General features: G+C 43.9%; 1 protein-coding gene across 5 annotated transcripts in view; it reads left to right on the forward strand.

Annotated features, from left to right (window-relative positions):
* DOCK1 (dedicator of cytokinesis 1) overlaps positions 1 to 12,876 on the forward strand; it is a 509,676-nt gene that overhangs the window by 124,783 nt on the left and 372,017 nt on the right. For all 5 annotated transcript variants that reach the window (XM_047703535.1, XM_047703534.1, XM_047703533.1 and 2 more), the window contains exons 22-23: positions 446 to 580; positions 9,325 to 9,433. In XM_047703535.1, coding sequence (XP_047559491.1) covers positions 446 to 580; positions 9,325 to 9,433 — 244 coding nt within the window. The remainder of the gene's footprint in view (positions 1 to 445; positions 581 to 9,324; positions 9,434 to 12,876) is intronic.

The raw sequence follows: 12,876 nt of genomic DNA on the forward strand, positions 1-12,876 counted from the left end.
AAATGCTTAGAAAAACATCCAAAACTTAGAAAAGCAGTTTTTTAATGTTCAGATCTCACTCCCGAGTGTTTTTTATGGCTCACTTTTCATCTGTTTTGAATACATTTTATAAATACACGTCTACTGACAAGGGTGAACCAAAATAACAATAGCCCACTTGTGTATTTCTGTCCCAGTTAAGAACTGAGATACTGGGGGTACCAGGGTGGCTCAGTGGGTTGAGCCTCTGCCTTTGGCTCGGGTCATGATCCCAGGGTCCTGGGATCAAGCTCTGTATCGGGCTCTTTGCTCAGCAGGGAAGCCTGCTTCCCTCTCTCTCTGCCTGCCTCTCTGCCTACTTGTGATCTCTCTGTCAAATAAATAAATAAAATCTTAAAGAAAAAAAGAATTGAGATACCATAATCTTCTGAACTTACTGATTAATTTGTGATTCTGCTGTGATCAGGAAGCTGACGAAAGTGTTAAGGAACTACGTGGACAATGCCGAGAAGCCAGGAGTAAGTGACCAGCTGTACAGAGCCATGAAGGCTTTGGAGTACATCTTCAAGTTCATCGTGCGCTCTAGGGTCCTGTTCAATCAGTAAGTGTCGTCCGTGTCAGCCTTCCTAGGGGATTTTGGGAGATCTTTTACTTCCTTCCTTTCCCTTGTCTGTCTCCTCCCTTCTTCCCTCCCTTTCTCTCCTTTCTCCTTCCTGGATTTGCTGTCTGGTGTGACAGGACCGTAGGAGATGGCTGTCCTGCGCTGGGCTTCTCTCTCTTCGGGTGACTGCCGCCTGGTCTGTGAAAGGCAGGCACAGGCTGGAGCAGCGAGTCCTGTTCCCGTGTCTGGGGTTTGTGCGTGTGAGTAGTGCACTGACCTGGAAAGTATCCACGTTGGTCAGAGGTCTTGCAGGGCGTGCGCAAGGCTTCTGACGTTTCAGTTTATCTTCCTGCGGAACAAAAGCCTCTGAAAAGCAAACAATCAAAACAAGCAACAACAACAAAAGGCCAAAACCAAGTTAAATTGCCTCCCTTGGGAAGACGGTGGGGCTTCCTCTCTTTCTTTGCTGCACCCGGAATGCTGTTTTGTTTCTGGAGCGATGGGGTCACGTGTGGAGCTGGCAGGGGAGTGGACACTTAGCTGTTCAGCTCAGTGACTTCTTTCTCATCTTCTCTGGCTGAATGTAGGCATTGTTTTTGAACTTTAAAGTGGATTGGGGTGCTGATGACTTTGTTATTTTCTGGAGAACATTAATATTTTTCCAAATATCTGTGCGAAAAGCAGAACTCGAGGTGGCCCACGGCATGTAACTGTATGCCCGGCGAGATGTGGCAGCAGGATAGACGGAGTGTTGAGTGTGGCAGGGACTCTCTCTGCGTGTTTCTTTGGGAGGTCAGCTGCTTTGGGTGACCTGCTGTGAGTGGTGTTGGTTCACGCTGATTATTCAAGGCTGATGTTCTTGTCGTGAGTTCTACACACAGAGGTGGAGTTTCACAAAATGACATCCCTGTCACTTAGAGGACACACATCACCTTTTAAAAGCACAGTGCTCTTGAAATTTGTGAGTGAAAACTAGTCCTTGAACCAGTGTAGACCCAAATCAGTCCCTCGCTCTTCGTCTGCACTCTATCTTTGTTGGCCTAGGTGGCCTTCTCCAGAAGGGCCCAGGAGAAAGGCAGGGTATTCAGAATCCAATCTTGTGCATATGCTGGTGCAAAAAAAAAGGCCAGAGAAGCAAGTTATTGACTGTGTGTAGATCTGGAGAAGTCCTACACAGGGTAGGACCCACACTAATGACAGTGGTGATCAGCGGTTACAGCCCTTGTGTTGCTGGTTAAGGTTCATTGTGCTTGTGTTCTCTGTGGAGTTGATACGATGTAGACGGCCGTCTCTATACTGCCGTTTGATTGTATGCAGACACCAGTTTGAGGTCACCATGCTGTCATTCCTGAGGAAGGCATGGAAGCCACGCTGTTTCATTTTGCTGACTATGGTTAGGCACGAATCTTGCTGTAGTCTCTTTTGATTTTTTTTCTTTAAGATTTTATTTATTTATTTCACAGAGAGAGAGAGAGGGAGAGAAAGAATGCGCTAGGATGAGTGGTAGTGGGGAGCAGACACTGAGCAGGGAGCCTGATGCGGGGCTTGATCCCAGGACCCTGGGGTCATGACCTATGCCAAAGGCAGATGCTGGCTAAGGCTGAGCCACTTAGGTGCCCCTAAGCTTTCTCTTTTCTTTAGGGTCAAAGCCATTGATGATTTTCCCACTGTCAGTTGTGAAAGATGACAAAGTAATGTAGGTTTTGTTTTCCTGGATTTTATTTTTTTTTACTAATAAAGTTAATTCTGTGAAAACGAACTTCTTGGTACCCTCTTTCTTGATTTTGTGGATTTTCCCACTAATTTTAAATCATTACTTGCTCTAAACCAAAATGTACACTAAGGTGAGAGCATGAACTGAAAGAGCAGTGTAGTTGGGTAATATGTATGGATTTTGTCATCTTTTGTTTGAAAGAATCTTAATCTTGTACAATGTATAGTCAGTATGACATTGAGTCAGGAGTTTGATGATGCTCATTTTCTTCTTGAGCACACTGCTGACTTTCCTTCTCATTTGGGGATTAGGATTCAAAAGAAATGTGCATTATAATCTATATTTCTGTTATTGTGATAAATTCTTTAATCTTTTATGAAATAATGTGGCTAGAAAAGATTGGGGTCATCCAAGTGGACCAATGGTGAAGTTATTTCTTTCTCTTAATCTCTTTCAATCTCTAAGTACAAATGGTGTGATATCTTAGAACCATGGTCCATAAATTGTTGCATTTGATCAGTCTTATAGAGGTTAGGAATGTGATTGGCTGCTGTTAGAGGAAAGCCCGACTTAACATGGCTTAATGTGATGAGCTTCACTTCTCCTCACCATATATATAACATGGAGCCCAGAGGAAGATTCCAGAGTTGATGCACTTGGTCCCTGGTTTCCCCATGTGCTTGGCTCCTGTTGCCCTTCTTTTCCACCATCCTTAGGGTCTGTCTCTGTGTCTTATGGCCCCAAGCTGGTTCCTGCCCTTCCTTTCATCAGGACTGCATTCCAAGCATCAGAGAGGGGAAGGTATGGTGTAAACAGCCTTCCAGTTCCTCTCCTTTTAAAGAACTGTCCCAATCCCTACAAAGTGTCATCTCCAAACTATGTCATATGACCACCCTAGATGCAAGGGAGATTGGTAAGGACTTTTAGATGGGCTTATTGATGCTTTCAACAAAATCAGAGTTCTTATAGTAAAGGCGACAGGGAGGAATATATATTGGATAGGTGATTAACATTCTCTTCCTTATGCTTTTAACCTGAATTTCTCTTGCCTGACAGCTCAAAACGCCCCTAGCTTACTCTGGGTTTTGAAGTCCTACTTAATTAGGCCCCTGAGAGCTTTTCTCGCTGTTAGTTTGGGGTCAGTCTCTGAGGCTCCTGTCAGTAGTATCTCCTTGGCTTTAAGTCACTGGAGCCCTCTGTGACCCAAAAATGTGGTTCAGTCTTCTGTGCTGCACAGAAGCTCAGCAGGTCGTCGCCTGTGACCCAGGGAGGCGTTTTATGTTTGATGTCCTACAGAATGCCTTTGTTTGGGTGCTGGGTAGCATGTTGGGACAGATCTCCATCCTGCTGCCTGCCTTTGATCTGGAGTGGCCTTTGCAGGACCCGTGGCCTGATCACGAGAGGGGTCTCTTTGCTGGGATAACTTGTTTGTCATGAGCTGACACTGTCCAGGACAGAAGTGGAAAGAGGTCATGAGACAAGTAGCAGCAGTTGCCAAAGGGCAGCGAGACTTTCTAAGGCTTCCAAGGCCCTAGTCTGGGCCTTCCTGACCTTATCCGAATACTGTAGTGGACATGGAGATTTTGATGACCAGTCCTTCCCTCCCACCCTTCCTCCCTTGTCCCTTGCTTCTCCCATGTAAGAACTTAATGAGCTTGGGAGCCCTGACTGTATCCCTGACTTTAATAGTTTATTGGCCTTAGTTTTTTCCTAATTGCTTCCTAAATGTGTATCTTGGCTGTCTTCTTTGACTCCTGAGGGCAGAGAGGAACATATGTTCTCTTCAAAACTTAGAACACAGTTGCAGCCACATTATGTAGATAAGATACTATTTCTTACATTTAAATCTGTACTCCAAAACTGAGAACTCCGATTCTGTGGGAAGGAAAAAATCATGGCCTTCAAATCACGGACCACAGGGCTGAAGACTTGAGTAGGATCTCGTTCTGCTCACCCCCACTCGCCATGGTCCCACCAGCTATATTTCAGCAGCTTTTCTTCTGTGATCATCAAAGGCATGAATTCTAGATGAAATAATACTCCTCTTTCGTATCGGCTTCTGAAAGAGAAAGCAGTCCTGTGTCTTCCACAGGCGTCCCGTGTGTTTGCTCCATGAGAAGTTCCCGGCACCACCTCTCGTGCGGAGCTCGCAGAGCCGGGGAGGAAGCAGGTGAGGGTTCCCGTTTTCTTACCTGCGCCACGTTTATTAGCTTCGGAGAAAGACCATTGCGCTCACAGCTGGAGTTGACAAGAGTGTTTTCCTCTTTGCAGTTGGAATAAACATGAGAGGTTCTTTATTTTTCTTCTCTTAAAATGGTCTTCTCTCAAAAAGGTGTTTTCAGGTAATGTAGTACTTTGTAAAATTCCCGGGTAATTGACAGTCATTATTCTTCCAACGAACAAAGAGGTGAAACATTGGAGATAAAGATATGGATGCTTATCCCACTATCTTTCTCACTATGCACATCCATACTTTTTGTTTTGTTCAGAAGGCTCATTTTGTTTTGAAGTGAGAACAGCAATTTTAAAACTCTGGCCCAAAGACATTTGGTTCAGAACCTACAGAAAGATTCCTGACAGCCAGGGGCACTTCTCCACTGGTTTTTGTTTGTCTGTGTTTTCTGTGTGGGTGGTTCACATTAAGTGGAAAGCCAGAAAACAGACTCATCCTGCTTCAGACCTTCTGAAGCAAATTACTAAAGCTAGTTATTGCTGTGTTCTTCTTCTGTCTTCCCGGTGCTTTGTGGAAGCTTTGCCTGTCATCCGGTGTGCATCATTAGTTATTGATCATGAATAACTTGCCGCATTTCTGTCATTCTGCTCTCATTTCCTGGGTCACAGAAATAGACTGTAGCTAATAGACAACAGTCTTGTCATTCCCTGATAATGAATACTTACAATGTGTAAATAGAGCAGGGAACGATAACTAGCTCTTACTCATCTAGTTACCTACTGATAGCCCTCGGAGTCCTTTCCTCAGCTCTCCTTCTACTTGAAGGTGGGTCAGACAAGTGCTGTTCTTGGTTTATTTGATAAAACCAAGCGGTGAGACTCGAGAGGCTTCCCTTTCGTTACAGAAAGATGCTTCAGTGGGAATGCTGTAACATACTAGTCATTTCTGTGTTTTAAATATGTTGATTGTCAGCAGAGAAACTGCTAAGTTTTAATCTTTGAGGGATTCTTGGTAGATATTTAGATAGCATGTACTCATTACTTATACCTTATAGATTTTGAAACTGTTATTGGGGGCATACGCATTTAGAATTGTGATCTCTTGCTTGTAGATTTATAGGCAAACTCACTTTATTGCTCTTTGCATATACTGTGGTTTTTATAAATCCAACAGTTGTGGCAACCCTGCGTCAAGCAAGCCTTTTGGTGCCATTTTTCCAAAAGCATTTGTGTGCTTCATATCTCTGTGTCATGTTCAGGTAATTCTTGCAATATTTCCAACTTTTCCCTTGTTACTGTATTTGTTATGGTGCTCTGTGATGAGTGATTATCAATGGCTGAAACGCCAGATGATTATTAACACTTTTTAGCAATAAAGTATTTTTTTAAGTTAAAGTATGTACTTTTTTTTTAAGACAAAATGCTGTTACACATTTAATAGACTGCACTATAATGTAAACATATTTTTCATATGCACTGGGAAACCAGAAAATTAATTTGACTCTCTTTATTGCCATACTCATTTTATTGCAGTTGTCTGGAAACGGAACTTACAGTGTCTCTGAAGGATGCCTGTTACCCTTTCATCAATCTGAAAACTTGCCCTTTATCTTTTGGTTAACGTTGCAGGCAATATCTCTTCTCTTTTTTGCTTTTAACCTTTCTGTGTCCTTATATTTAAGCTCTTTCTCTTGCGCATAACACATAGCTGTATCTTTATTTCATCCAGTCTGAAAGTCCTTTTTTTCTTTTTAAAGATTTTATTTATTTATTTGACAGAGAGAGATCACAAGTAGACAGAGAGGCAGGCAGAGAGAGAGAGAGAGAGAGAGAGAGAGGGAAGCAGGCTCCCTGCTGAGCAGAGAGCCCGATGCGGGGCTCTATCCCAGGACTCTGAGATCATGACCTGAGCCAAAGGCAGCGGCTTAACCCACTGAGCCACCCAGGCGCCCCTCTGAAAGTCCTTTTAACTTAGGATATAATCTGTTTGGATGTGATGGGTTTAGACTTATTTTCTGTTCATTTTCTCTTTTATCCGTCTATATTACGTTCTCCTTTTTCTCCTTCTTTGCGTTCTTTTGTAGAAAGTGTGATGTTCTTTTTATGGTCTCGTTTCTCCTCTTTTGATCTGTTAGTGATATGTTCTTCTACTGTTCTTTTAATGATTATCCTACATGTGACAACATGTGTTTTGGAATTCTTGCGGAATAATTAAAATCATTACTCTTGCCACTCCCCTGATAACACTAGACATGGCTGGAACAGAGTACTCTATTTCCACATGAAATCTCCTTTTTAAAATTATTATTGTTTTGCATTTCAAGATACATATATTTAATCCTCATAAGACACAACTATTATTATTTTGTATAGTAAGTATTAATTCAATAAGTTTTATATTTATTATCATTTTTTGAGTTTTCTTTCAAGTTCATGTTTATCTATGAGGTTAGTTCCTTCTGCACTCTCCCCTCCCCCCCCAAAAAAACTCCTTGTAGAATTTCTTTTAACCCACTGAGCCACCCAGGTGCCCCTCCTTGTAGAATTTCTTTTAATAAAAGTCTGCTGCAGGGTTTGTATGAAAATCATTTATTTCCTCCTTGTTTTTAAAGAAAATTTTTATTTAATATAGAATTATAGTTTGGCAGTTAGTTCTTTCAGATACTGCGCTCTTCTCTCTTCATTTCCACCTTTTCTGGTGAGAAATCAGCTTTCAGACTTCTTGTTATGTCTTTGAAGGTGACGGGTGTGTTTTGTTTGTTTTTCCTCTAGCTGTGCTTACAATATGTTGTTTCTGTGGTTATGAGCAGTTTTACTATGGATTTTATAGAAATGCTTTTACTTTTTTTTGTATCCTACATTGGATTTTCAGAGCGTCTTGAACTTTGGATTGATTTTTCTCTATTCATTTTGGCAAATTTATTGTCATTATCTATTCTGGTGTCATATTTGTCACCTGTGTCTCTCATTTTCTTCTGGAACTTCAGTCATATATGTATTAGACCCTTCGTTATGCCCTACACATCTCTGATACTCTTTTGTCTGTTGTCTCCCTTTGTGCTTACTTATTTTCATGTTGATCATCTTCCACTTCACTAATCTACCTTTTACTTGGTCTGATCTCAATTTAACCCACATAATAAATTCTTAATTTTAGATATTATTAGTTTCTAGTTTTAAAATTTTCATTTGATTTTTTTCTGTAGATTTATTTCTCTACTAAACTTCCCATCTTCTGTTTTCTCTATCAATTTTTTCCTATTTCCATCTTTTTATTTTCTGCATGTTTTTCCTACTTTAAAATATAGTAATTTACGTTGATATTCTTGCTAGCTAGCTACAGTATCTTGACCACCCGTCGTTCTGTTTCTGTTGTCTTTTTTTCTTTCTCGTTTGGCCACGTGGTCTGTTCTATTTTTAGTTAATTTTTACTTAAATGTAGCTCCAGATGATGGTCTCTTATTTCAGAGATGATCATCCTTTCCCCTTCTAGGTAGGATAGTGAGACTGACCTTTTACTCTAACAAGGCTGTGTGTAGCCTTTGCAAGCTTTGGTCTACATTTGGTTGGCTCCTGGTTCCCCAGAGTTTTCAGTGGAGAATCTGCTCTGTCATGTGGGACCCATCTCCCTGGCATTTTCTAATTCATTACCATTCATTATCTTTGGAGACTGATAGAAAGCCCACTCTACAGAGATTTTTAGTCTCCTATCCCAAGCGGCTCTAAGATTGGCAAATGTCCTGAGGATGAGAGTGACTGTGTGCTTGAAGCCTCCCCAAGTGTTTGGACCGGTCTGTAAAACATTGCTCTGTTGCTTCGTGTTCCCTGTAATCAGGAGTTCATGATTGTAGGCTATGCACCTTTTAAACAAACTCCTATTGAATAAAATACTTTATAAAATGGATACAGTAGGTTACAGGTTTCCCATTTTCGACCGAATTTGTTGCTTTACAGTGGAACTCATTTAAATATAAGATGACCTCTAGGGTAATTAATTATCACTTAGTTTACAAAATTTTCCATTGTACACAAGTTTTCAGGTATGGTATACTTTAATTAGGCAGAAAGCTAGTCTATATTAAGAAAACATCTGCATTGCAGCATTTTAAAATGCAAATGCGTTGCTTTTTAGTAACACAGCAACTTGAAGTAATTGCTAATAAATAATTTATACATGAAACTTATTTATAATTAGCAACATATATTTGTCTATGTGTAACCAATGTACAACTTCCTTATTACCCATTTATTGAATATGCTCCACCTCGTGACAATTTTCCCATTACCAACAATTCTGTGATGAATGAATTGTATAGTGTCATTACTCTGAAATAAAGTAATTTTGAATTTACTATTATAATATCATTTTCAAATGGTTACATGATGGTGTTAAATTCAGGAAATTCAATTTATGTTAATTATGTGACATTGTGGGTTTAAAAAAACACTGGCAGAAAATACACCAAAATATTGACGGTGTAATCTCCGTGGGCTAAAATTAAAGCTGAATTTCTCTGCTACTCCTTCCTCTGGTCTTCCTTCCTCTTTCTCTCCTTCCCTCCCTTTCTATACGTTTCCGATTTGCAGATTTAGAAAATGTATTATGTTACAATGAGAAAAGTACATAAATGGTACGGTTAAAAACCAGCCTCTTCCGCCTGAGGCCCCAGCCCCCTAGCCGTGTGGCCCAGATGAACCCCGTTTCTGAGCTGCCTCCTGTGTTCCATGGATGTGGTGGATTTTCTCTCGTGTTCTCAGTTGCCACCCCAGCAGCAGCTTGCAAGGCTGTGATGCGGGGGCAAACGGGCATGAGGCCCTGTCCACCAGGCCCCATCGAGCGTCCTGTGCTCCTTTGCAGACTGTATGAAGACAAAGGGGAGGCCGACTTCATGGAGTCCCTGCTGCAGCTGTTCAGATCCATCAGCGACATGATGAGCAGTGTGTCGGACCAGACCGTCAGGGTGAAGGTAGGCCCTGGGGTGTGGCGGGAGGGGCCATCCTCACGCCCGCTGGGAGCTGCCGGGCTCCCCCGCTGGGCACGCGAGAAGCAGGGGCTCTTCCTCCTGCAGAGCCTGAGCTCGCGGGGCGGCCCAGGGGCGGCTTTGGCGGCGAGTGCATCCTGCGCCCCGTGTCCTGAGATGCTGTTTTCCCTCCTCTGGTGGTGTCTTCAGGCCCCCCCGCCCTCTCTTTGCTCTGTGGCAAGGACGTGCTCTGAGTTGATATAAACATGAGGATGTTGATAAGAAAAATGTTCGCGTGTCACTAGTCGGGGTGTCTCGGGGGCTGGGCAGAGGTGGGGATGCTGAGGCTGTGGGCGCCCTGGGCATTAGTCGGACCTCAGGCTACGTTGCTGGAACACGGATATGTCTTGGTCCCGCATGCTTGCCCAGAAGAGCGAGGGATCCAGCGTCCTCACTGTCCTCGTTTTTACCACCTCAGATGACTTGTTCTCACCCTGTCAACCCGTGGAAGGACCTCACGAGAGGTCGTCGGGCCTGTGGTGTGGAGGTGCTGGGAGGCGGGAACACGGGGCGGCCGGCCCGCTCTCTGGCTTCCCCCGTTCTGGCCGTTTGCATGGGGTTGACCGACTGCAGACAGAGGTGTGGTGTGCAGGCCGCCGCCCAGGCTGGTGCCCTCAGAGGACAGGAGTCTTCTGAGTGATTCACTTGGCGGCTTTCATGTGACTGTTCACTGTAGCTGCTGTTGCTGTTACTCTCCTTCCTTAATGCTCTTTTAATGCGTAATTCAGAAAACATCGTTAAGGCTGTTGTCTTGAAAATGTTTCGGAAAGTGATTACCATTCCATCTGGAGCAAAGACGTGTGTGTGTGTCAGGTGTGTCCCACAGTTGCTGTGACCAGGGCCACTGTCAAAACCAGCCCTGGGTGGAGTGCACGGGGCCTTCCATCTCAAGGTGGTGCAGCTGTCCGCAGAGCTGCTGGATTTTTCCATGGACTTGCTTGATCTTGATGTGAACTTCTTGTAGAAAAACTGGTGATCTACAGGGAGAGGGACGTGGTGCGTGAATTGAAGTTTTAGGCTAACCATTTTGGCAACTTGCGATGCCCCAAGCTTCCTTATTGTCCTAGGGTTAAAATTAGCAACGTGTTCAGGACACTTACCACTACATCCTGTGGCATTTCAGAAAAACAAGCGTGGCGGGCGTAAGAATAGATAAAAATTACAGGAAGTTTGAGCCCAGACGTAATTTTAGATTGCTAAATATACTCTTACATTACTAAATTTGACTGGGTTTGACTCTTGTCTGCCCACCTCCCTGTGTGTCGGATTATTCAGTGAGTGGAGTCTTGCAAGACCTTCCTTCAGTGGGTGTTTTCTCGTAAGATGGGAGTGAAATCAGGGATGTTCACGTGTGATGAAGACTTTATGTCTGCGAGACCGGCTGGTGGCAGAGTGTTGGTTCATACGTTGCCTCCCTTGCGGCTAATTTTGTACCTTGTTTTTACACGATAGGTGCTCTCTGTACAGGTGAGATTTAAAGACTCCCACCCCAGGTCCTGGTTTTTGTGTTGTTCTCATCCTCCAGGCTTTGCTCTGCGGAAGTGGAAATACTAGTTATGAATCATCTTCTAGAGAGAAGATACAAAAAAGACCGTGGCATTTCATAGGGTTACGTGTTGTTCCCCAAAGGGTGGCCCTTGGTGGCCATTTTGATTTTTGAGAGGATCTGTGTGCCCTCATCTGTGACTAGGAAGTCCGCACACTGTCGTGTCTTCCTGGCACGATGTGGGGTGAGCTGACGGGATGGGGAGTGGGGGTGTGCCTGCTCTGTCCCCAGAGCCGGTGTCCTGCAGTCACCTTCCCAGAGGCGCAGCCACTCCTTCCATCGCCCTGGCCGCCGAGGGTCAGCCCTGGCATGTTATGCCTTCAGGGAGAACGAGGCCAGAGGAGTTGGGGGGAATAATTAACTGCAGGACGAACATGGCATCAACGTCATTGTCATCAGTGCTGCCTTCCGTTTGACTCAGTACCAGACATTGTTCCTGGGTCGCTGAGTGTACGGGAGCACACACACAAAGGGGGTGTGTTTTTGTGACGTGGGCGAGGAAACTGCAGGGCTGTGTGCGCTATTCTGTCTCTCCCTTCTCTGCCTGGAGCACTTCTGGATCCTTCTCTGGGGAATCCACCTGTTTCTGGAGACAGACTGATCTTTGTGCTGCTTTACTATCCCTTAGTGAATGCCCCCAACCTCGGGACTGTTTACACCTTTTGGCCATTGTGAGTAAAGCTGTGAACCTAAGTTTGCAGATAATTGTTCAAGTCTCTGCTTTTACTTGTTACTGATATGTAGGGTATATATCAGATGTGGAAATGCTGGGTCATATGGTAATACCATGTTTAATTTTTTGATGAATTACCATATTTTCCACAGCAACTGTACCATTTTACTCAAAAATATTTTTTTTTATCTTTAAATTTATCTTTCTTTTTTTATCTTTAGATTCCTTAGTGAATTTACCTCACCAGCTATTCCTGGCAACTTCTCCAGCCTGAGGTTTATTGCCGCCCCTGCCACCACCTTTAGCAAATGATGCTAGTCTGTCTGCTTTGCCGAGAAGATCCTTTTCGATCTGTCTGACATCACCTTTCCTTCCTCACTCCCCATCAGAACACTGAAAGTAGCCTTCCACTGGTGCAGTCTCCCCTACTCACTCCTGCCTCTGGGGTTTTGGTCAGTCCCTTACCCATCCTCTCCGTCTAGAGTCTTCTGTCTGCATATCAGATTGTCCTTTCAGTTTGTCTGCAGTCATGTCCAGACTTTCTCAACACTCAGCCGGTGCTTGTGGGATCCTTCTCTGCTGTCACACTTCTCTCTCTCCTTCCCATCCCACGAGGGGGTCCTTGTACCGTGGCCAATGCCCCCTGGTTCTCTCCTCTGCTCTCCACTGTGTGATCGTGGTACATCTCTCTCCCACGTTGGATGCAATGGCACTCAGATGTGGCCTCTCCAAAGCCAGATGTGGCCATTCCTTCCACTGCCTTCTCTTCCCTTTGTTTTCCTTGGCTGTGATACACACGTCTGTGTTTGCTCATGACCCCTGTTCTTCTTGATAAAATTGTGCAGAAAGTTTCTTAACTCTACTCTGTCTACCCTCAGTGCTGTACCTGCCCTTTCGTATTTCCTGACTGTATTTCAATGTTTTCCTAAAACTGACATCTGCTGGTGGTCTTCTTCTCAGAAAGCTGTGATGTTTTCCAGCTGCCTGGAGAGATGGGTCAGATTGCAGTTTCTGTATTTCAGAAACCTTCATAGCCAGCCCAACCAGCCCTCCTAGCCTTTAATTCCTTAGAGACTGAAGTAAGTAGAGTGCCTTCCCTAGAGAACACAAAACATCTGGATGTTGGGAAGCCTCCCTGAATTAATTCCAGGGGTTGATAGAATCATGAGC

Source organism: Lutra lutra, chromosome 14 (genome assembly GCF_902655055.1).
Source record: "Lutra lutra chromosome 14, mLutLut1.2, whole genome shotgun sequence".
Lineage (NCBI taxonomy): Eukaryota > Metazoa > Chordata > Mammalia > Carnivora > Mustelidae > Lutra > Lutra lutra.